This window comes from Cydia pomonella, chromosome 10 (genome assembly GCF_033807575.1).
Source record: "Cydia pomonella isolate Wapato2018A chromosome 10, ilCydPomo1, whole genome shotgun sequence".
NCBI lineage: Eukaryota > Metazoa > Arthropoda > Insecta > Lepidoptera > Tortricidae > Cydia > Cydia pomonella.
The window spans coordinates 21,647,124-21,674,464 of NC_084712.1; the positions used below are offsets into that span (position 1 = coordinate 21,647,124).

General features: G+C 36.5%; 1 protein-coding gene across 1 annotated transcript in view; it reads right to left on the bottom strand.

The window, feature by feature from the left end:
* Positions 1-27,341, bottom strand: part of LOC133522400 (thrombospondin type-1 domain-containing protein 7A-like) — a 202,223-nt gene that overhangs the window by 140,645 nt on the left and 34,237 nt on the right. Inside the window, exon 2 of the mRNA XM_061857728.1 lies at positions 8,798-8,893. Within this exon, the coding sequence (XP_061713712.1) occupies positions 8,798-8,888 (91 nt within the window). The 5' untranslated portion in view covers positions 8,889-8,893. The remainder of the gene's footprint in view (positions 1-8,797; positions 8,894-27,341) is intronic.

Consider the following 27,341-nt stretch of genomic DNA (forward strand, 5'->3'; position numbering starts at 1 on the left):
ATTGATGGGCTTATATTGAAATTATATTTAATAATCTGATTTCAAAGAACGACCCTTCAATGCCCGCCATAAGCTAATTGGTTGGCTAATGGTTTCAAGAGCATGGACAAATAAAGTATAGACTAACATTATCAACACAGAATCGCGTTCCTCTAAAATGAAAAGTTTGATCGGGATATCCATAATTGCACAACGCGCTCTATTAGGAACTACTTTAATTATCAGACAGACAAGAGGTTGAAGCACCGAACCAAGTGTAATGAACTGATACTGCTGTTAAATGGCTATAGCAGTTGCCTAAACTTACAGGAAAGCAATTTTGTAAAGACATTGTTAGTAAGCGATTTTGCTAAGTATAAAACTTTAATCGTCTTTGTCAAGACTAAGATATATTATTAAGGTATAAAAGTAGAGCGGTATAATTTTAAAATCTGAAAAAAAAAAGAAATTAAAAACAGTTTAAGTTCTAAGATGTACATTATCAAAAACCATCCTGTATATGTTAACATTATAGTATTTTTCAAACTCGATGGGTAGGGCGACAGGTGTTATCTCTATATAATTTTTAACCTGAAAAAGGCCAAATCTCGCAAAATCGTATTGAAACGACAGCTGTCAGCGTACCCATATAAAAAAAAATAGATAGCACCACACACGAGCTGAAGAGTTACATGCGCGTTGCCGACCCTAAACTCCCCCCCCCCCCCCTCGTTGAGCTCTGGCAACCTTACTCACCGGCAGGAACACAATACTTCCCCAGTTGGGCTCTGCTCTAGATCTGGAATGACATCCACTAACTGTGCCCTACCACACAAAGCGAGATGAAATTCACAATGCCCATACCTCTCTTATCACAATGCCCATCTCTCTCTTTGAACGGCAATTTTAAGAAAGGGACGATTCGGTACGTTTTTCTTATTGCTCCTTGTCAAGTAAAATCAAACTGAAAAGCATACTTACTTTACTCTTTGCTGAAAAGTCATATTAGTCATTGACGTTTTGACAGTATCCTGTTAAATAAATTATGTGAATTGTTCTTAAGGCATGCGGATTACAAATCAGAGGTCGCTGGTTCAAACCCCGGCCCGTGCAAACGAGTTTTTTTTTCTAATAAACGTGTTGAATTTTTTAGTTTTTTTTTTATATAATAAGTATATTTGTTTTACATAAAGATTACCTAGGCTATACAAAAATTGGTATGAATAAAATAAAATTATTCGTGTCATTAAAATATGCTTTTAATACACATATTTAAAAGAATAACTTGATTTCTGTATAAGACAGACAAGATTTACTTTTACAATAAAATAGAAAATAAGCAATATAGATATTATATAGGAACAAAAAAATAAAACAAAAAGTTACGATTAGATTCGATGGGTCTATAGATGACTCGCATTTTTTCTTTGGTGTCTACACGACCACACAGCTACCGATACATTACAGAAGCTGTCGAAATTTCCTTACCCGTTGTAATTGTTCAAAGAGTATTAGACTTTGACGTAGCTAAGCAAACACGCACACATGCGTAACGTATAAACCTGTAAAGATAGCTCCATTCGTAGTAGACCTCGGATTCCGTTACTAGTTAATAGAGCTACGACTCAACGTTTATTGGATATGTCGATTTTACGTAATTTGGAGCGCTGCGCGATTTGACATAGGTCTTACCTCTTTGAGGCACCACGGCCATCTAACATTACTGGCATAAAGGACGCATTTATGACTTTGACGCATGACAGAAAGAGAAGCCGAACTGCGTAAAATGGGCGTTTTCTGTTGAATTCATAAAATCAAAATCGAGAATAAATCCGTTTGTATAAGATAATAAGTTAATATTTAGTTGAATGATGTTTAAGACGAGATGAAAACCTTTACTTTAAAGTGGATTATGCTGGATGAAGATGTGTTTTCTAGTTGCACTGAGGTAAACACTAAAAATGTAGATGTAACTTTGGATTTATATTCTATCGAGAAAATTTTAAGCCTTTTTGTTTCGACTAGTATCATACCTCTTATCATATAGTCAAGATACATATATCCGAAAATCACGTCTGTTTGTTTCCGGGGCTAGCCACTGCCACGCTTCAAAGATCCCGTTATTTTTCGATGCAGGGCCTTAAGCCGCACTTCCTGACGCACTTTTCAATGCACTGTTCAGGGTTTAGTGAATAAATAAATAAATGAATGATAAATGAATAAAGAAATAAATACAAAAATAATTGATCCTAACAACTAACAACTTACAGCATGTCATTTTTTTTTATTTGAACTTCAACTTCTGCACAGTTAATTTGATACTTGCCTATATAATGTTCATGAATGTAAACATTATATAGGTAAGGCTGGGTTCACACGGCAGATGTCCTGCGCATTTTTGTTACATATTCGATGTTTTACGTAGGTAGTTTTTCATTCGTGTAAAAACGAATAACCACAGTTTTCACACATCAGGTTGTCACAGTGAGTAGTCGTCGGTGATCGATCCACGCTCCATTGTACTTTTATATTGGTATTGATGGCGACAACCATTTCGCCGCCGAATAAACAGGAAGTTTTGGGTAAGTACATCCTATAAATGAAGAAGCTGTGCGTAAGTATACTACATTTTAAAATTTAACACGAAATAATATATAAAATATGTGCGATCCCTTTAATAAACACTTGTTTGGTTGCTTTTCGATGAAAAATGTATAACATCGTATATACAAAATCGTTTAAATCATAACAATATGTAAGAACCAAAGGATTAAACACTTGATGAATACTAAAGCGCTAACGGCGGGCTCTTTTGTTAACAAAATAAAATGCTTTTCAATTCCAGTTCGCATAAAAAATAGGTTTTGTGTGTATTTATGTAAAACTTTGTTCAGTCAGCAAAGCTACAAATAGTGAAAATCGTATATTGTGTTCAGGACTTTACTAAAGGTTTTTCTATCTCTATTGGATTTCGAGGTCGCATGAAAAATGTTAAAGGTAAAACTATTTTCGTGTCTCAATTAAATGCCGAACTTTATGTGTAGCAAGATCAGCATTTGAAACTTAAAAATCTTATCTTACATACCCTACAGCAGGTTAAAAGTCAGTGCATGCGAGAAGTGAAAACAATATCAGGTCAATAAACACGCAGATTTTTTATGATCCTCAAATCGATTCTATTGCCCATGCTCAGTGTACGCCACCTTGCACATAACGGCTTATCTTACAACGTCGGGTGCAGCGTCAACATGGCGTCATAAAGGAACTGCGCTTCGCTATTTGAGATATCTGTCCGAGAGCTTGTGAACGCGAGAATCGGTATCATCAGCGCTCGTCTCATTCATTTTACGATTATTTCTTATTTTGTATCCTTTTTATTCGCCACTCATTCTTTACTCGTCTTGTTGGCTTTTTGCCATAATCTTTTTTGGTCATATTTTGTAATTTCTATTTCTTAACGTATCTCATTGGTTTTTCGTCATGGTCTTCCTTAGTCTCATTCGTCATTCTCGTTTTTTACCTCAATTTACTTTTTTCCGAAACATAAATTTGACAAGTTTTGTTCTGGGCACATTTGTCTCAATCGTTTTTAGCCGAGTTTTGAGTTTGTCACGTTCGTTTTTAATCTCTATCTCAAAACAAATGAGACGGGCCATGATGATACTCGAGAATCGAGTTCTTTAGCGGGCCAGAGCAATAGACCTTTAGTGTAAGGCCTGAGTGGTCACTCGAGTTGGGCGTGCAGCGGGCGGGGGGTGCGACGTGCATGTTAAACAAAAGCAAACATTTAGGAGCGGCCTTAGTGCACGCTACACGCTACACGCCCCGCCGAACGCTCCGCTTCGAGCGTCAACTCAGGCCTTAAACTTAGGGGAAATTTAGAGAACCTCAAACATGCTAGTCCAGTTTTCTGCAGTTGAAGAATATTGAAGTATTAATTTTGTCTTGTACTTTTCATTTGTTAGGTTTCCGTTTTGGTTCACTTGCCTTAGCTAACTTTATACAGCTAGATTAATTGATTTCTTAAAGAAAAAGCCATAGTACTTTACACAAAATGATAAAACGAAATGCTTTCGCTAATATATTTTAGAAAATACTGCACTTCGCCACTCCTTGTTATCTGACGAGATTTTACAGCCCGTTTACGATGGAACTCGTCAGAGGTGTAAAATTAACTTTTACGTCAAGCGATAAAAGATAGTGCTAGTGCTTAGGTTATAGATAAATTAACTTCGAAAACGGGGTAATTTTGAAAATGGCAAATAACTAACCAAACTACCACACTAAACTACTAGCACTTTCTACTGTAGCAACGTTTCTTTTCATAAAAAAGAATAGTTTCGGTTGACATGTTTTAGTTTTTTTTATCAATTTTTGTAATAGGAAATCTGCCGCTGATCATCCTGTATTTGAAGACGCGCTTGATGTATAAAAGTAAAACTGCGCAACTTTTGACAAGATAGATCTGCAAGTAATATTTATCTAAAAATTAAGTTTTACGGCACGTATTTAGCTGCGTATCCATTAGAGCAGCCTCAGGCGGAGCAACCTGGACTTGAAGCAAACAGCCTCAGTTTGAGCCTGCTCGCTCTGAGGCATAGGCTCGACCAATGTTACGTATCTTGATCCGCTATTCCGCAGAGTGAGAGCTCGTCGCCGTCAAATGCTTGACGCGCACGGCTCCTCTGAGCACGGCAAAAAACGGCAATATATGGATCGGCTCGCGGTGACGAATTTGCCTCGTGTTGCGGCGTGCCTCAGGTTGAGGCAGCGTTTCCACTTGCACGGCCTTGGAGCGAGGCAGCCGCTCGACCCGAGGCTGCCTCTAGTGGATACGCGGCTTTTCAGCTAGCCAAACTAAAAAATAAAAGAAAACCAAGGCACTTAAAAAAAGCAAGTCATGACGTGGCAGCCTCTGCGGCTGCATAATAACGTATGCAAATGCATCCATGATTACGTCCAGTATAAATCCTTTTACAGCAATTAAAACGCTTTTGCACAGTTTAACTCCAGTCAGTGGGATATATTTCACTCGCATATGTACCCAACATTGCATGGCTACTTTATTAATCAATTCATTCATAATCATGCAATTTTTCAGCTCGTGCTTTTACATTTTAAGATATCATATCAAGTGCATCGCAGCTATCTGCGTGTATCTGCTTTAACGGTTTAACGGTTATGATCAGAAACTACTAAAAAAGTTACTCTGTCACTTAAAATCGAAGTTTGCCCTTTAAAGGGTTAAATGTATTTCCGACGTTTCGAAGACGGCGTTGCCCCATTAACGAGACCACAGGGACAAAGCCGTTCTTGAAATGTCGAAAGTAAATTAAAACCTTAAATTTATGTAATAACGTTCCGTATTTGTAAATAATAATGAGTAAAAAAGTTTTAGACAAAAATTTTATTTTTACTACAAGCTTTTATAGCTGACTGTACTTTTCTTTCCACTGGCAACTAATACTCATTTAGACACTTCTCAAAACCCCAGACACAATTAGGTTGCGTTGTTTTATCACGGAGTTCCTATATGGTCACCTCCTGTCTCCATCATCAGATCAGCTCGATTGTACCATAATATTGCATACGGAAACCGGAAAGTGGGTCAAATTTAACTTGCAAGTTTTGATTAGGTACAGACCGACAGACAGACAATGGGCAGGTGAAACCAAATAAAAGCTTGTAAAAATCGTAAAAGTTTAAATCAGTCTTATGAAAATCGTTTATAAAAATCAAAACTTAAGAATCACATGAACCCGCCGCCAGTAAGCCGCCTCCATACAATTAAAGTTACGCTTTCATTTTAAAACGAGATGCCTACTCGTTTATTATACTAATGGCTCTGTGAGCTGCAGACCTTCCAATAGGCTTCATAAACATGAAAATGTAAAAACAAATTACTTCGTTGAGTTCTTATCACAGTGAAGTCACTTACATACTGGTGTGGCGCATCGACCCGAAGTGGATCTTGGCTTCCAACACCAAAGATCACCATGCTTCTCTGTCCAAAGCCGTTTCTGTCCAGTCGACGGCGTCGAGTACGCTAAGATCTTTTTGCACTGCGTCTGTCCAGCGGTATCTAGGCCGTCCAGACGGTCTTCGGACATTTAGAACTCCAAAGTATGCCCTCCAGACTGCACGATCTTCAGCCACTCACAACTCACAATGTTCTTAATTACCAATGCTCCTTGGCACTTAAACTATGTCAATTTCCACCATTTTCAATAAAACAAACCAATCGAATAATTCTATCTACCAATACCAACCCTGCACACAAAATTTCAAGAGAATCGATTGAGAAATGCGACCTGCAGAGGAGAATATCCCAGAATACTAATGTAATTTTGCCCAAGCTGAAACGGTTATATTCTCTAACGTCCAGTCAATGAAACTTGGCATGAACTATATGACCATTTACGTAAGCCTCGTTGACTGGAGTAAATCTACACACGGCACGTAATTGCAGCTTATCGCTGTTTGAGCAGCGGACACGGGCCGGCGCTGCACGGGCGTTTAAAAAACACCCACATTCATATAATACACGTTGTTTTTTAACTCCGTTAATTTCGGGGTATGGCTAAGTACATTTAAGGAAACTGAATGGCATAGTTTTTATTTCATAAAAACTTTTTTTTATACTAAGTCGGTGGCAAACAGACACACGGCCCACCTGTAACGAGTCTCCGTAGTTTATGGACGCCTCCAGAGGAAGGTTAATTAATAGCATTGTTAACACGTATATTTATTTTAAACTTAATTGCACATCAATAAAGGTACAAATGGCGGACTTGATACCTCATGGCATTCTCTGTCAGTCAACCATAGGGCCAAACAGAAAAAGTCAAGGTGGATGCAGTATTATATTTAAATCCACCAAACAAATGAAAACAACAAACATATAAATAAATACAAAAAATTAAAAAAAAAATAAAAAAAAAAATCTGTTACTTTTGTCAATTTGTAATAAAGTTTTTATTTGACCAAAAAAAATAAAAAAAATAAATAATAAATAATATTATAGGACATTATTACACAAATTGACTAAGTCCCACAGTAAGCTCAATAAGGCTTGTGTTGAGGGTACTTAGACAATTATATATATAATATATAAATATTAATAAATACTTAAATACATAGAAACACCCATGACTCAGGAACAAATATCTATGCTCATCACACGAACAAATGCCCTTACCTGGATTTGAACCCGGGACCATCAGCTTCATAGGCAGGGTCACTACCCACTAGGGCAGACAGGTCATCATAACATACCTTATCTTATCTTATGATTGAATGCGACTGTATTTTGGAGTGGACATTTTTAATGACACATTTATAAGTTCACTTAATATAATTAAAATTTAAAAACAAAGTGTATCACTCTTATTTGCCCACCCTGTATTTGTACGCAGAGATGCTAAGCTAATAAATTTGCTATACGTGTACAATACATTGTGTAGCATGGGTGCACGGTGTGCTACGAAAACGTGTAGACCTCTACGCACCAATACGTGCTACGAGTTACGGGGAGTTACGAGACATCATAATACACCAATCAACGGACGTGATGTTCATGATAATACTATTTCATTTTAATGCTCCACAAATGCTCGTACGTGAGCGAGATAGATGTAATTTTATTTTCTCCGGATTGCGTAATAAACCAGTTTATTGAGGAAAACGGTCGGTACTCTATTTGTAGTTATTATTTCATCGTATCGTCTTTATTGCATTCGCAGTCGTCTAAATTTTAGCTTTATTACCTTGATATTAATATTTAAAATGTATTTTTATTAAACGCCGATCATGTTTAAAGATTTATAAGGTTATATTATATAAAATAAACATAAAATTTACCTAAAATAAAACACGATCTACTACGTTGCACGACCTTTAAGTAGAGAGTGTACACATACAAACCAAAAAACATAAATGAGTTGTACTTTTAAAATACTCATGTTTATAATTTAATATTTTTGTTTATGATTAAAATTATTTAATTGAACAGCCGTTTAAAAATATTAAACAAAATTTTCAATCGTAGTTGAACGCCGATTATGTCTGTCGACCCGATTCGAAGAATGATTATAAGACATGTTTAAGATCTTGGAAATATCTTTAAAAGATCGATAACTAAACGACATGTCAACATTGACTATTATTTCGATTCCGTTGTGATCCCAATAAGATCTATCTACGATATATCTAACGTCAAACTGACATTGGTTGCCCGAATCGAGCTACTTCTGTCAATTATACCTACGACATACAAACGATATCTAAATAAGGACTTATCTAAACGAGAACTTATCGTTATCATATCTCATTCTTCGATTCGGGCCGCGTGCCTTCGATGCCTAAGAAGTCAAGAAATTACAAAATGGAGGACGAGTGTTTGTCACCGTATTTAAGAATTATTTCGCTTCAAATTTAGTTTTTTCTTCGCATGCGTGATGAAAAACATTGTGTGGAACTCCGAGGGTAAGAATATTGTAAACTCGGGTCTATAAGGTCTTTCGGGTCCCACCCTCGTATCCGAAATTTCACCTACACGAGGGGTGTAGTATAAGTGCACAATGTAGTATAATCTGAAAGTTGATTCTCAATTCGTTGATCGGTTCTATTTACTGTTCTTGTTGCTGATAAACAGGCCCAAAACACGAGGAAAACTTACCTGCAGCGGCATCCATCAGTGCCTCAGGACCCTGCGCCTCATCAGCGGTGGCAGACGCCAGCAGCGCTAACACTAACCACGCCCGCATCATGTTATCTGCAGACTATCTCCCCAACTTACTCATCTGTAAGGAAAACTTACCTGCAGCGACATCCATCAGTCCTTCAGGATCCTGTGCCTCATCAGCGGTGGCAGCAGCCAACAGCGCCAGCACTAACCACGCCCACATCATGTTATCTGCAGACAACAAACAACAGAGCTTAAGAGGGGGCGTAAAACCAAGAAATTAGAAACGGATTTAAGATATGCAGAGCCACGCCGCACTTGCGACAGTAGATTTGACGATCGCGCGCGTTTTATCTTTTTACTTCAATATCTCAGAAAGTATACATCTGATTTAAATTTTGCTACAGAAACCCCTCGGCTATATTTAACCATGCAACCTATTTGCAATGTGTCAATGTGAATATTATCTATCATTTATTTCTTATCACAAATAAATAACAGATGAGTGTTCCTTATAATAATATGTATCTTAAACATAAAGATAGTATATTTTCCAAGATAGTGTATATTCCAATGCGCTTATGAACGTCAAATAAAGCTACGCCGACTCTAGCCCTACACATATCTGACCCGAGAAGATTTAATCTATATCTGAACATTGAACACTTTAACATCTTGATATTAGAGGTTCAGATATTTCTGAATATCTTGGGTATTCGATGGCGACAGCACCATAGGATGTTAAAATGCCCCTCTTTTTAATATATGAGTAATAAGCGAGTAGTCCCATTAATCTGAGATCTAATACGGCTGCGAACACGAGATTGAAAGAGTTCAATCACACGATAAAGCATATTGTGATCAACCTCGATTTCGATCCCTTGCATTGATTAGTAACATTATTAGGGCGAAATACGCTTAGAGTGATATCCCAAAGATATTGTATCTGTAAGATTTAACTTCATTTTACGAAAACCACAAATAGTTACTTCTTTAGTTAATTAATAAGACTCGATTTAAAAAAAAAAACGAAATGTTGTCATTGATTTTGCATTTATGGTACTATAAACTACTTCTAAAAAAATGTTCTATAATTACTGACTATTTTGTACAAATAGGTCCAAAATTATTCTTCATCATAATATCATACGTTATATTTACATTAGTCAAGATGTACAGTTTTTTTCTCATAATGATATACATAAATAAAAAACACATGCTCGGTTTGAGCATGTTCTTTTATAATAATTCTGGCCCGGATGCGAGCATTTTAAGCCAAACATTTATGTGGGCATGAGGAATGGGCCGTTTTCACTTTAAGCTTAAACATTCAGCAAACACAATCAGCTACACGCTCGTGAATCACATTAATGCACGGGATAATTTAAATTCGATTAAGCCACTGTTACACTCTCCGATTTCCGCCCTGTATCCTGGAGGTTATACAATCCACATACACGCTCAACTCTTTTAACCCAGTTATGAAATTATTATTGTAAAATACTTTTTTTACTTGTCTGAGTTTTTGTATATTAGTGACCCGTTATGAGTTTACAAACTTTTTTTTACATTCTTCAGCCAACGCTTTAGAAGCAAAGCAGCACAATTTTTTTTATTGTCACTTTTTTGCGTAGAAAATGGTTAGCCAGGGGCCTTTTTCACTGCGGTGAGAAATAGCACAGTCCTAACATTGTCTGTCTGTGCATTTCTGGGTCGATACTGTTTATCGGTCACTATTTTTATTTGTACCACCACCATAAGCTACTGACCAGTACTGTATGTTGATTGTCACCGTCACGTGATAATTGTCACCATAGTGAAACAGGGGCCAGATATATTTAGTAGTTTCAAATCGGTAACAATGGGTTAGACGTTGAAGGTAAACTCGCGCGTGAGACTGAAGTTTTGGTGGAACATTACGGCCCGATTCGAAGAATGATTAAGACACGTTTAAAATCTTGGAAAGATCTTTAACTAAACGATATGTCAAAAGTGACATTTCTTTCGATTCCGCTGTGATCTCAATAAGATCTGTCTACGATATTTCTAATTTCAAAGTGAACTAATCTAAACCAGAACTTATCGTTATCGTATCTCATTCTTCAAATCGGGCCGTTTAGATTCATATTAGTTCGAGGGAGACGCGCTGACAATCAGATTAAATTTACATTATGTTATGATTGAAATGGTTCTTGTTATTGCTCAAACTTATCACTAATGTTCATGTCTAATTAAGCCAGGGATAGACAGACAGAAATGTCTCACGACACGTGTCGCCAGCGACGTCGGGTGATGTGTCTGTCTGGCGACATCGTATGTAAGGCGCGTATCTTGCCCAATAATTCGAGCGAAGTCCGTTAACGTCTCACCACATCACCTGACGTCGCTAGCGACACGTGTCATGGGATATTTGTCGCGTAGTCTATCCCTGGTTTTTAACTGTATGCAAAAGATTCAACTATTTTATAATTGTTGAATAAACTTAAGTATAGAACTTAATCATGAATCATATATGTATGTTTCTACATACTACCAACTTTATTAATAGAATCAAAGTAAGTAATAGAAAATGTTGCCTCTTGCTGGCTAACACAACTGTCAAAACAATGGATCTGAATCAACTAATAGGGACCGCGCGCGTTGACGGGTCTGCCATCTTGTGGCCTGAATCGGAGCCATAAACATGTACATTTACACGTTACGTGTTTTCTTGTGCATAGTAGGTTCTGCCATCTTGTGGGCTACATCGGAACAATAAACATGTACATTTACACGTCACGTGTTTTCTTGTGCATAGTAGGTTCTGCCATCTTGTGGGCTACATCGGAACAATAAACATGTACATTTACACGTCACGTGGTTTCTTGTGCATAGTAGGTTCTGCCATCTTGTGGACTACATCGGAACAATAAACATCATATTTACGCCTCGCACCAAAAATCTGACGGCTCTTATGCTGCCTCCTATAGTTCATGCACGCTCCCTATATTAATCTTTGTTAGATTTGACAGCCGCTAATGAAATAAAGCTTTCATCTATATGAATTATCGGTCAAACACGTAAGTGATAAATACTTAATAATGTATGTGTGAACGTTCACCTACCCGGAACGGATTATTCGGTATTCACCACAGAATATCGGATTAAACCACAGATAATTTAAATTCGATTAAGCCCGCTTCACACGCTCTGATTGTCGCATCCTGCGTCCTGAGCATTAACGTTCGAATTTTGAACGCTCGCCAAGGAAGCGTTCCAAAACGAGTGACGCCAATAGCTAAAGTGATGTACTGTTGGAAACGTTTGGAAGTTATTAGCAAATATCGGCAACTATGTATCGTGTTAATACGTGGTTCGATAGCCCTATAAATACGTGGCTATATGTTAGACTAAGAATATGATACATCTCAGTGAGATCTCGAGCACTACTTTAAACTAGTTGCGGAAAGTTTCAAAGAAGTTAGAAAAATACTCGGAAGTTTCAGGAATATTTCATAAGAAATTAAGGAAACATTCATTTTGGAAACGCAAAAATTCGATTCCCATACACAAATATGAGAATTTTCCCAAATTTATCCAACTTTTCGACAGCACATCAGTAGTATAAATATAAATTAAGTTAACGTTTATCGTTTGATCGTGTGTCATAAATTGTTTATTTATATTATTTATTTATTTAAACTTGGAAAACAAACAGGCAAAGTAGTACAATAAAATAATTAATTTAGACAATTAACAGCCAAAACAGTTTCCACTTATGTCCAATATTATTTATGATTGCTCAGACAAGACTTAATTTATTAGATTACTACAACACCAATATATTTTGTGCTATACATTACAGAGATAATTATATTAGTAGGCACGTATATTTACCATTAACATTTTTAAACAATTTTACTTAAATTTCTTTAGTTTTTACTTTATTATTATGATTTTTTTTTATCGCAGAAACAAACTGTTGGAGAGACATGTGGTTTACATCATGATGTATGTATTTTTCATTATAACTTTGTTAGTTATAATACAACTTAAAAACTATGTTAGTAACACTTTTACGAAAATTACTACAACGATTCAGCCCACGATTGTAACTACATACCTACCCCCCCCCTACCTACTAACCCCTTAGTTTGTAAGTCCTACTAATAAAAATATATGTCCACGTGTTACATGAAATAAAAATATTAATTTATTCATTCATTCATTCATTCATTGTGATTTTTTTTATTGGGAACACACATATTTCAACAATATTTCATTTGAACACGCGGAAATATTGGAATCGGTACATCACTATGAGTGGCCGACGTTTTATTATAAACTCGTTTTTGAACGATCCATTAAGCTTTTACGGATATGTCTGCATGAATTTGGCTTTGGCATCATTTGCTGTATACTTAAAACACTGAGTTATTATTACTATAGAGAAGCCATACCAAACAATAAAATTGTCGCAATCGCAACCTGTCCCGCGCGACCAAAACGTCATATACGCCATGAAATTCATGGCGCTTGCGCGTTTAGGTCGCGAGTTTCGCAAGCTCCGCTTTTATTGTTTGTTGTCAAACCAAAGACTCATGGCGCAAAATACTGGTTCTCTATGCCGGGTCTAATTATAAACGTAGTAATGATAGTTCAATGAATTAAAACATGTTTTAGTGACATACCTTTGTGCAGGAGTACTGATTTATTTCCTGGGTATTTAATAGTAGGAATTGAAGGAGGATTTCTAACATTAAGGTAAATTACGCGCACTATTTTACATGGGCACATGCAATAATATGTTATGTATTAAATACCTTCCTACTTTATTTAATCGTATGGCATATTTTTTAAACAGAATACAGACAGCTATAGATGTAGATTTAGGGCAGTCAGCCACTTGATGGCCTCGTCGCTAAGGGTGATCAGGTCTTCAGGAGGTCCATTGGCATAACGCGTTATGGGACACTCCTCGATAATGTGCTGGATTGTTTGGGCAGCCTCTCCACAATTGCAGGCCGGGGATACCTTCTACTAAAACTGTAAAATGTCATAATCACCCATCATTTCCATCAATTTTGATTCCTGTTTCAGAATTATCCGACAACTTAAAGGATTTGAAATTACCTAAATATACCTTAACCACATTTATAATCGCGGGAACATTATGATTACAACGCGAAAATGCCGAACAAAACTCTAAAACCACATCAAAGGCTTATCCTTAAATTGCTTAAACAGTTCAGCTGAATGGACTTCAAAGTGTTTCGTTAAAAATATTTTAAAACTTTATATTACTTTGCTCTTTCATTTTAAACATTTTTAATTTAATCCTTAGTATTTAATTTGAATAAGCATTTAGGCATTTCAGAGTCGTTTCCAAGGCGCGCAGCAACATTAATTGGTGATTAATTAATATAATTATTTGCGAAATTAATGCGGCTTGGCCGCAGCTAGCGATATGACACGATGAGTGCCTTCGGACAGAGTGCACCTATCGTGAACGAGCTCCTCGCCTTTCTGCAACAGAAGCTGCTGCTAGTAGTAGTGATTGACACGGTGTCTGCTGTCCAAATCTGTTGGTCGAGTTTGTAATATTTCGTACAAAAATGCCGAGAAACTGATTGCTACGAGACAGGGTTTGAGAACCCGCGACCTCCGGATTGAAAGTCGCATGCTCTTACTGCTAAGCCACCAGCGCTTCCTGTAAAATATCCTGAATCTTTTCTAACTTTTCGGAGACTTTCTGCTACTTGCACATACTAAGTACGCCATTCGCCTCTTTTTAAAATGCGAGACCTATATTTGACGCCACATATTTCCAACTCGCAGCATCTCATCCCCGTTTCCGGTTGTCACACTTTGAAGGCGCCATTTTCATATTTTGTCACTCGGCGCGCATTTTTCAAACGAGACGGATGCGTGGCACTATCATAGATTACCTCTAATAGACTGATTCTCAGCACGGCTATGTTTTTAAATAATCGTCGATATTTTTATAGTTACAAGCTTTAATTTTTAACTTGGATTGTTTGTTTGTAATAATTTGTCTTTTCGAGTCAAATCTTGCAAGCTAAGTTAGGCCCAGTTTCTCATTCTCTATTTCCTACATTGTAGGTTAAAATTTTAGGAGCAAATCTTGGATTTTACATTTGTATGGCTGGGTCGTAGGAGGTTAAAATAGTAGGTAGCAGTGAGGCGCCTTAAATTTCATACGAGTAGCCTGTGGGTGAACTACACGCAGAAAATTTCATACGAGTAGCCTGTGGGTGAACTACACGCAGAAAATTTCATACGAGTAGCCTGTGGGTTAACTACACGCAGAAATAGTACAGCGCCTGCGAGTGCAATACAACAATGCTTTTAGGGTGCTGATGGGGTTGCCTCGCTACTGCAGCGCATCGTTAATGTTTGTTAATGGAGGCGCGCGTCGACAGCTTCTCTGCCATCATGCGCAAACGCGCCGCCTTGCTGATCAGCAGGGTGAGGGCCAGCACCAACAGCATCCTAGCAATGTTTGCAAGTGATTGGATGGTGCGTATCTGAATCACTGCAGTGCGCTCCATGTATTGGGCAATATGTAATGTATACTAAGACTAAATGTAAGATAAGGAGATACTAACGGCCCGATTCGAAGAATGAAATGCGATAACGATAAGTTCTGGTTTAGATAAGTTCTCATTTAAATATCGTTTGTGTGTCGTATAATTGACAGAAGCAGCTCGATTCGGGCAACCAATGTCACTTTGACGTTAGAAATATCGTAGATACTTAGATCTTATCAGGAATCACAGCAAAATCGAAATAAACGTTTCTGATATGTCGTTTAGTTATCGATATTTTAAAGATCTTAAACGTGTCGTAATCATTCTTCGAATTGGGCCTTAACACTGACATGTAATTTTGGCAATTTGTTATATTTAATTTTAATGTAAACTATTAATTTATCATAATATTCAATTTTATTAATTAACTAATTTATTTATTTTGTTGCAATGTATTATGTTTGTTTTATGATCCTAAATGGGCGAAATAAATAATAATTTAATTTTTTTTTTTTAAATGCTCCATGTCCCATCTAATAAGTATAATCTGTGACACAATTCTAGCAGCAATTCCATCACGACAATTCTAGCTCGCGACAATCCCTGGACCGTAACAATTCGCCGACAACAATTTTAGCGCTCTGCAGCCGGCACTGGCGCTAAGGTTGTCACATAAGAAATGACCCAGTTTTGTTTCTCCGTAATGCGCCGTGTGCGAGCACCGACAGTATCCTGAGTCTTAGAAATGTTCCGCAATCTGCGGGCTAAGCATGGTCGCAGTTAGCACACGTATAATTATGGTATATTTTATATACGAGGTAAAATTATTACGTGTGATCATACGCTGATGAGTGAATATATAGGTCATAATGAACAACTTTTACTATGGAGCCAACCCAGAAATCGCGAAAAAAAGCAGCCGTTCCATAGAAAGCATTGACATATGATTCACCAAAATGTATGAGATGGCAGATTTTTATGTATGGTCTCATAGTTAAAGTTGTTCAGTATGACCTATGAAAGAACGTATAGTAAAATTAATACTAATCCTTGGTGCAATGCCTCAAGGGTCTATTTTAGATTTACAGTAATTCTAGTAATCCTCTGTATATATCCATTATGTATATTGTTATTGTAAATACTAATAATAGTCTAGGTCTGACGCTTTGTCCATCTTTTATCACGTCCCTCTCCGTCGAGACTCCTAATGGACACCCCAAACACGGGCCTTAACCTTTTTCTAATTTATGTAAGTGCCCGTTTTTATAATCCCGGATTTCCTTTTGCTGTCGTTTCCTATGGAATTAAAACGAGTCTGAGTTAAATGCTTGTTTTGAATTTCCGCACTAATAGGTACTTACCGGTTACGTTTTTCTTATAGAATAAGTATTAATAATATAATAAGTATTTTTGTGTTGTTTGGTTGTATTCAATTCAACTTTTCATTTTTTTTTTCTTTGCACCACCTACCCTACATTCTAATTTTATTGTCTCCGATACTCAAAGGTTACCTGTAACTGTATACAATTGTCGTTGTTTATATTTCTGTACATTTTTCGTAAACTATGTGAGATGTGCAATAAAGAGTATTGTATTGTATAGGTAGATCTCACCAAAAATATTTTCATGTAAAAAGTTCCCAAGACGAGACCATATGACTCGCACTTTAAAGAAAGTTATCAGATCTCATGTATGTAGAGCCAAGCTTATAACTCTACACGCCCTAAATTCACAAACACTTCACTTCACTTCACTTAGTCAAAAATATGTGGTTTGAGCGTGTTATTATTAGACATGGTTACAAACAAATATATTAGTAAAAACTACTTTGTTACCAAAAACCAGTCAAGAGTGTCCGTACGTATAGATACAGATATTTCTGATAGGAAAAGAGACCAAATTAATTAAGTTACTTATGGCATTGAGAATTTATTCGTATATATACATTAATGATAATTAATCTAAATTAAGCTTGGCACGAGAACAAGATAATTACTAGATCATATCAAGAACGAAAACAACCAGATCTTGTAACGCAGTAACAAAACTACGGCACTGCTTTAATTAATTTGTAGACAAAATATCGAAAACGGTACATTATACACAAAATCTGCAAAACTTACGCCCTTCTTGCCTAACTAGGTATGATAGCACGCCTCAGGGATGGTGAAACCCAGAATATATCATTATTATATTCGGAAGGGATGCTACTGCTATTTGGCACGCTAGCCTGCTGGTTAGTGTTGTGAATTTTGGAGAACTTGAAAATATAAATACATGTACATAGTTTGTTGCAAGCAAAAAGATCATATGATACTTCCAATACCAACACATTGGTTATTAACCCGTCTTTCACTCATCTTCGATCATTTAAAATAAGATCTCTAAAATATAAAATAAATAATGAAATAATATTTAAAAAAATACAAAAAAACAGTCTTTTTTGTACCAAGCTTAGCAAAGTTTCAAAATACGATTAAAAATAATGAAAGAAACCAACTTTACACTCACTTCATTAAATACAAGCACAACTTTACAATGAAAACTAACAGAAAATCACCAATTTAATCGTAGCTCAAAGCCCAACTTTTCAAATCGAAAGCTTCGAACTCCATTTTACTCGTACAGTCTACATTTAGTTTTCCTTAATCCCCGCTTCTACTTCGACATTTGGTCGAAACCAAGGACCTTACATTCGAACTGGATATTCCATACCATATCTGAGACAAAAGCCACAGTGCAGGCTAGCATACACTGGGCTCAAAATAGAGCTGCTTGGAGAGCACTGGTGAAGAGTATCCAGTCTTCACGTCCCTCAGCCATGAGGATACGACAAGGAAGATTCCATTCAGGCGCGAACCATGAATTACGTCACACTCATATTGCATCTCTTTCTACGAGGGATTTACTTCAAAATAGCTCACTAACTGCTTCAAGTTAGCTGCTGATAGTGAATTACTTCAGCAGATACAGCTGCAGCAGCAACTGGCATCAAGAGATTACAATGTTACAGTTATTTTCATATATGTTGCCGGTACTGTGGTACATCAGTTATCCGTGAGTCGTGACCACGACTAATGAAACCTGTGTCGTAATAAAGTAAATTCACGATAGATCCGGTTTCAAATAATGTTTAAAATGACATAGTATATCCAGCTTGTATAAAAGGACGTTGGTCGACACCGACCACTGCCGAAGTTAGCCGAGCATGGCCGAACTTTCCCGAGCCAAAGTTTCCACGGACAAGTTTAATTAAACTAACATTAATACAACTATTCTCAGATTGCGGACGCCGCGATAATGAACTATTTCGAAAGCGCAAATATGCGATAATGATGAGGGTGTTTATTGTTTAAAGAGGATACGACAGGCCAAGTTCCGGATAGGTGTATTTATGATAGACAGTTGCTTAAGTTATTTAGTAATAGTTTCTCCCGACAAACTTTTACCCCTAATAATGACTGTATTGCGCTATGATTTTTGGAATAAAAAAAAATATAACAGAACACAGATTTTAAGACTTTTGGGGTAGACTAGTTGATTTGTTTGTTCAGTCAATCATCACTTATGGGATTGGCATGTGGGGATAGGCGGCAGATAGACAAAGGATAGATTCATATTATTATAATATTACAAATGCCTGTGACATAGTTCTATATTTTATAATTTCATCCCCATCCCCAATCATTTATTTTGTTAGGATAATGTATGTTAATTTTGGAATAAATAATGAAATTTTAATTATATGGGTATGTAAAGTGTGATAAATATAAAATGTTCAATGACGTGTAACGTTTGTTAACAATAAACAATTAATTGATTGTTTTGAAATGTCAAAATAACGATGCAATTATTGACAGAACGCTCTATTATTATTTAAAATGCTTGCCGCTAAATATTTCAGGACATTATTTCACAAATTGACTGAGTCCTACAGTAAGCTCAATAAGGCTTGTGTTGAGGGCACTTAGACAACGATATATATAATATATAAATATTTATAAATACTTAAATATATAGAGAAAACACCCACGACTCAGGAACAAATATCCATACTCATCACACGAATAAATGCCCTTACCAGGATTTGAACCCGGGACCATCAGCTTCGTCGGCAGGGTCACTACCCACTGGGCCAAACCGGTCGTCATGTAATAAAATAATGCAAAATAATTGTGTTTGGGATTTTTAGAATTGTCTCGATTAGTATTATTAGTTGCCTGTATTTTTAAATGATTTTTTTTTCAAAAACTTATAATTACGCACATATCCTCCTACCCTAAGGTTGTCTGGAAGAGATCGCTTACAGCGATAAGACCGCCTGTTGCTACCTTTCTTTACATTGTAAATCTGTTTTTAAATTTGTTTTCTTTGTGGTGCAATAAAGAATATTTACTTATTACGCACGAGATTTTATTTTTATTTTTAGAAAGCAACTAGTACGAGTAAATAACGTAAAATAGGTGTATATGTATAGGTGTATGTCACTCGCTACTTGTATTTTCTAAATCGTTCCTTGTGCTACATATTTTCAACTGAACTAGACATGATTGGTTTAAATAGAAGAAGCACCTAGCTTTCTTGGTGCTAGCGACCAATGTAATGCAATATGCATGGTCGAGTCATCTCAAAATCAGATAACAATTCATGAATTACGTCGCAGGTTCGAATCGGCCTCTTATTTATGAAGCATTTACAAACGACGGGAGGTCACCCACTCGCCACACAAGAGCACTCATTTTCTTCTAAGAAACTACGCAGTAAGCCGCTCATAATTCATAAAGCGATATTAATTACATAATTTAATATACACACATTTATTTAATGTATAAAATTTAATATAAAACAAAAGTATTAACTCATTGAAAATGCGTGAGCGATCAATTTACCTCCGATAGCGTAGCGCACACACGCGCGTATCCATCCACGTTCACAAAAACATTCGGCATTCAGGTCATTTTCATAACTTTTCATCTAAAGCCCACTCCGCGGGGCAAAGCCTTTCATTTAGGCATTTCAATATCGATGCGATATTGATAGTGATGTGACACGGTATCCAGAAATATTACGGGAATGTTACTGGATATTTATGCAAAAATCACTATTTCACGTGGGTAATGCTTTAGTATATAGTCTGGCAAATTAATTTTTCAGTAGAAAAAGGCGCGTTATTCTATTATTTGTGAGAGATAAACCTACTACAACAACATTTTTCAAATTTGCCAAACAATTGGTTTGTCAGACCAGGTATGTATTTACATTTAATATTCACGCAGAGGTCGGAATTTTCACCGTAAAAAATAAAACCGTCGCAGTGTTGCTAGTGTTAGAAACATTTTATTGATATCGGTAGTTGTGTAATAGAAAAAAAATACGGTCCTTCAAATAAAAAAATATTTAGTACAAAATCTTGAGGTTTATAGTATGAGTTTTAAAGTAACGTAGTTATACTTTTTAATGATTCGTATGAAAATTTTATCAATGAATAGTCATTTTTATCACTTGTCACTATGCCCGTCACTTTCGCGCTCACATAATTGTTAGAACGTGACAGGCATGATGACAAATGATAACCAGCCGACCATCTTAGCCCTACTGGAAACAATATATTTTAAAACTATTTAATATATTCTATTTGATTGTAGGTTTGACACCAAAATCCAAAGTCTAAGTTTTCAGAAGGCATAGTTATTGTAAACAGTGTAAGCAAGTTTAACCAAAATAAAAAATAATCTAATTTAATATTCTCTTGAGTCAGGAATGTTCCTCACACATACACATCCCTAGTGAATATGCCTCAGCAGCAATATTGCGAGTTCAGTGGTGATTGAAATTTGAATATTGCCCAATCAGTCCGTCTGCAGATACCGCGGCGCGGGAATAAGAATCAAGGACAATACAGATATGTATTCCTCATTTGAAACTTAAACCTGAGGTCGGTCACGACTATGAGCAAAATGATTAAAGGACTTTGACTATGTTCATAGATACCTATATACACACTACACTATATTTTTACACCGTGTTTTATTGAATTCCGTTAACTTCGGGGTATTGGTAAGTACGTTTAAGGTAACTAAAGGGCCATAGTTAATTTTAAAAAAAATGTAAAAACTAATTAAATGTTATAAACCAAACAATTGAAAACTGTGACATATCAATGTTATTTCCAACATAAATCGTCCAATATAGTACTTACATGGTAGCAAATGTATAAACTCTTACTGAACATATCAATACGTAAACAGACTCTAAGGCAAGTGTACACGCTCGTAGGGGCCTTATTAGTTAATTTTTTTTTATTAGCCTATTTGTGTGTCCCACTGCTGGGCAAAGGCCTCCCCTCTAGCTTTCCATCCTCCCTGTGCTGAGCAAGGTCCCGCCAGTCCCGCTGAAATGCATCCAAGTCGTCCCGCCATCTCTTTCTCGGTCTGCCTCTGCCACGACTACACCGGGGATGCCAGGCTTAGTTAAAAATAAACTATGGAATTATCTCCGAAATCGATTTAATCAGAATAACAGTGTCTTTGAGAAAGTAACTTTATATGAGCTCAGTAATGCACCCATGAAATGGACGTAAATAAAAAAACACGGTGTACTTCCTATGTCCTCTAACATATAGGTATATCTTATATGCATTTTTGAAATTAAAATTTAAGATATTTTTAATTATAGGTCCCTAACTCAAATTTGGCTAAAGAAGCAAGTTTCAATTTCAATTTAAATTGTTTGTTATACCTACTTTGTGTTTGAGTGTAGATGTATCTACCAAGTTGATTGCTTTAGAGAATAGACGCGCTGCGCAAACACTTGACTCTGAACAAACGTGCTCGCTGTGACGACACGAAATTAACTAATTTAATGAACAATAAGCGTGGTTTCTAAGCACAAATTTAGCTATATTTCATAGTTAGTGATTTCTCTTAACAAGTAAAATCGACAAGTTGATTGAAACAGGTGGACTCCCCATTCGCATATAATTTGAATACCAATCGCACCTCACATGGCACTCTACAGTCTTACAGCATATAGCTACGCAAATGTTCGACTGATTCAAGCACCCGTTTGGCAAGTCGTTCGTAGCCACGCCGCTTGCCAACTCGAGTACGATGGCTACCTATTATTGCTATTACAGGCCCGTAGCTGGTTTGTGTATGTACTCAGGTTTACCTAATTACGAGTTTGGTTATTATAAGTAAGGATGCCCTAGGTAGCGTAGGTAATCTTCTAAGATATTTACTAGAAAGGAAGGGGCGGATGGGTACTATTTTAGACGGACGAGCCTTAAAAAGCGTACCTTAAAAGTTATGTTCCTATAAAATACCTATTTAAAATTTTCATAGCAGGGAAGTAAAATATTTAACCATAGGTATTTGTGATTCTTCCTGTAAGAGACGATGGCAATTGTATATGGGGACGTTAAACAGAATTCGACTTTTTCCACGAGTTTGATAATATATCAGGCCAAAGGTACTCAAGGAGCTTTGAGAAGTGTGTGTGGTGTGAGATTACAAGAAAAACAGGAACTGTGTGATAATGGTAAAATGTGGACTGAACGAAGGTGTAGAGACAAAACTGAGAAGAAAAGTATGTTGAAATGGTTTAGAAACGTGGAAAGAATGAGTGAAAGAAGGCTAACAAAGATAGTGTATAGGGAAGAAGTAGAAAAGGGAACTGGAAGGGGTAGACCTCGGTGAACATTATCTTATCAAATCGAGGAAATCCTGAAGAAAGGCCAGGTCAAGCAAGACCACTCAAAACCGGCGAGCGTGTATGAAGTATGTTATGAAATGAAGAAAGCGAAAGAGGTATGTCAGGATCGTAGCAAGTGGAAATCCGTGGTCTCTGCCAACCCCTCCGGGAAATAAACGTGATTATATGTATGTATGTAAAGGTACCAACTAGAATTAAGACATTTAAAAAGATCCACTTGAATTTTAAATCAAAAAGCGTTTACTAACGAAGCGAAGTTACAAATCTTAATTAAAAGAGAACAAAAAAATTGGGGGCTCAATGGGCTCATCGTCCTTTTTACGTGGGTTCCCGGAATAGTCAGGTTCTCCTTTTGTACCGTGGCCAGTGGAGCTTCGGCTAACAATGTTATGAAGAGATTACTCCACGAAGCCAATTCGAAACTTTAACAGTTCAACTTTGCAGTACATGTCACCCTTACTAATTTATACATAAAAATATTTTAGATATTCAGCATTATACAAACACATTCAGCAACAAAATATTACATTTTGAAATATATCATATCTGTAAGTAGAATTATTTTTAAACGACCAGTCTGGCCTATGAAGCCGATGGTCCTGGGTTCGAATTCGAATTCCGGTAAGGTTATTTATTTGTTTGATGAACTTTTTTGTGTTTTCTATGTATAATAAGTATGTATTTATCTATATAAGTATGTATAGCGTCGCCTAGTATCCATAGTACAAGCTTTGCTTAATTTGGGGCTAGGTCAACCTGTGGAAGATTGTCCCCAAAATATTTGTATTTATTTATACATCTGAGAAAAATACTAGAATATATCTATACTAATAAAAACGTGTTACTTTTTTTTTAATTTTCATAAAATATAATCCGTTATGGCTCTTAAGTACCTACATCACGAGATAACTTTTCATTTGAATTTTAACAGAACCTCGCAAAGAAATGAAGAACGTAACTTGTTATTACCCAACAGCGAGATACAGAGGAAGGTAATGTGTTTATTTTCAAATATTGAACCACCCATCTACCCAATAGCCCGAAGTCCTGATTTTCTACAATCATACACATTATCCGCCAGTCCTTTGTCGCGACACGATAGAGTACCACCGAGCATCTCCCCGCTCGAACGGAAATTCACCAACGCGTTCTATTAGCCGCTTTATGGTATCGCTATTGCCTTCGCGTATTATGTGGGTTAACGCTGACAGGTTCAAATGCTTACTCCGCCTAATCCAATTATACCGAAATATTCATGTGTTTTTATATATAATAATGTATTATTACGTAATTAATCTAATACAGAGGTAAAATCTTTTGACGTGACTATACACACGCATACACGTACGGTCAACCAATTTGATTCCTAGGCCACTATAGAACCATGTCATAATGACTTCTACGACAGTGCTTATTGAGTGATGCATGTCATGTATAGAGTAGTTAAAGCGACAAGGTTCTATAGTGGCCTAGGATTCAAATTGGTTGACTGTACATTACTTATACACATTGTGGTTATCACTAAAATACAGGGTGTCTCCCATCGTGGGGCTTTAAATGCAGGGCTCGAATCTACTTGCTACACTGAGCTACTTTTATTATGGACCAAGCTCGCGAAAATAAATTGGCATACATTTTGGCTGATCAGATATACCTAGATGTTTTCTATGGAAAAGCCAAAAACTATTTCGTGATTTCGGGATTGGCCTCATAATCACAGTAGCTAGATTTAGGGAGTAGAATTGAGAGCTGAATTTAAGGCATTCTAGTTTAAACGTTAACTTTCACAAAACGCAACTACGTCGGTTTGTTCTAAGCTGTTATAGCGGTAAAATATTATTAGTATATTTAACTAAATACCAATATGAACTCCAAAAAAATAGCGTACTCCCATCTTAAAGTTGGCAATGCACTTGCAACCCGTCTGGTTTCGCAGGTATCCATTGCTTACTATCAGGTGATTCGTCTGTTCGTTTTCCTCTTATATAATAAAAAAAGCTTTCATATTTTTTTTGATAAAATTTTAAATGTAACTATATAACTTTTATAATGCATATCTTGTAACCAACACCAAAGTGGTTTCTCGATTAATCGCTACGTCCGCTAGCTGGGGAAACAAAGGGTTCCCTTTGTTTCGCCAACACGCAATCGTAGAGTACCCTCGAGCCCCTGTCTCCCTACCGTTAAAAGGCTTATGCCAATGTCGTAATTATCTGAATTATTGTGCCTATTCACAATAAATATAAATAAATACAAATATAAATATTATAGGATATTATTACACAAATTGACTAAGTCCCACAGTAAACTCAATAAGGCTTGTGTTGAGGTTACTTAGACGACGATATATATAATATATAAACTGGTGACCGAAGAGCTGGCGGCTTCCTCGCACAACGTATCAGTATTGCGATACAACGAGGAAATGCCGCCAGCATCCTTGGTACAATGCCTCAAGGGCCTATTTTAGATATAAGCTAGTTATAGTAATCATCTGTATATATCCATTATTTATATTGTTATTGTCAATAATTTATAAATATTTATAATATATATATATATATATATATATATTAATACATAGAAAACACCCATGACTTAGGAACAAATATCCATGCTTGTCACACGAATGAATGCCCTTACCAGGATTTGAACCCGGGACCATCAGCTTCGTAGGCAGGGTCACTCTCCACTGGGTCAAACCGGTCGTCAATAATTATTAATAATGACTTTTGTTACCTAAAAATAATATATATAATACGATAAATAATTCAGCCTACACACGTCCCACTACTGGGCACAGGCCTCCTTTCATGCGCGAGAGGGCTCGGGCTATAGTCCCCACGCTAGCCCAATGCGTATAGGGGAATTGGGGACCCAAAAATAAATGATGAATATATTAATGACGTAACATTCTAAAGTTACATCCCTCGTAATCGACTCAGAGGTTGTTATGAAATCTCGATTTATCGCCACATCCGCTCGCAAGCCCTTTGTTTCGCCAACACGCCATCGCAACGTTTTATCTAGCCCCCAGCTCCCGGGATTTGTTAGATGAGATTCCCAAACGCAGTTATTCCTTGCAGATAATTTTCTTTTCGCCGTTATTCACAGTCGCAAATTTTCCCACTTTTTTTATTTCCCTGTCTTACTATTTCTCGGTAGCGACTTTTATGATCGCATTTGTTCACAAACGCATTTTTTCACTTTCGTTTTATTACTCTGTAGTATATTTGTTGCTCGCAATATTTCCCTAAAACAATTTTTAACATGCTCGAATTTGTTTACAAACGCGTTTTTAGGGTTCCGTAGTCAACTAGGAACCCTCATAGTTTCGCCATGTCCGTCTGTCTGTCTGTCTGTCTGTCCGAGGCTTTGCTCCGTGGTCGTTAGTGCTAGAAAGCTGAAATATGGCATGGATATATAAATCAATAAAGCCGACAAAGTCGTACAATAAAATCTAAAAAATTTTTTTTTAGGGTACCTCCTCTACAACGTGTCCCAAAACTCAACGATAAGCCGGCACCAGAGGATGGAGCTGCTTATGATTAGTCGAGAAAAAATAAGGAAAAAAATATATCTCAATTATTTTAGAAATTACAGAAAAAAAATGAAATTCATCGAAAATCGACATCCCTAATGGTATTTTTAACGACCATGTCACAAATATTCAAATATTACTGTTTTTTTTTGTTTTTGGAAACTTAAGTAGCCCTGCTATCTAACACAGTTCTTAAAAATACCATAATACATGTAGTTTTTACACAAAAAATAATAAAAATTCATTTTGTCCCTACAATTTTGAAAGATTTTTTCTTACAGTCCACTTTCAATCATCATGGTGTAAAAAAATAGTATCGACACCACTATGGCAATTATTTTCAAAAGTTGACGCAACTAACCAAGATTCCAAAATGGTATAATACTTTAGGAAACCTAGTCACAAAAAAAAACAACGAATTTTTAAACAAGAATCGACATTATTTAATGTTGGCGGTAATCACTTTTACTGTACCCAAAAAAGGATTTTTGTTGTTGAAAAATGTTGAATAAATGCAAAGAAATGGTACATTTTTTTTTCCTTTTTTTTAAAAACATTTACTACATTATTAATACTACAGTAAATGTTCAAATTGCCTGCCACCGGCATTAATACAGACATGACATCGCCTTAGAAATGATCGTTTTATCCGTCGTGCATATCTTCTACCATTGATATGATCCGCAGCTTGTGTGATTTTTTGGCGAAGCTCGTCCAATGTTGCTATGGGTTTTGAGTAGATTTTGTCTTTAAGACAGCCCCAGTAGAAGAAGTCCAGGGGGTTCAGGTCGGGCGAACGGGGTGGCCACAAGATAGGACCAAGTCGCCCGATCCAACGCCCTGGATACTCTTGGTTTAAGTATTCTCGCACTGCACGGGCATAGTGAGCTGGGCA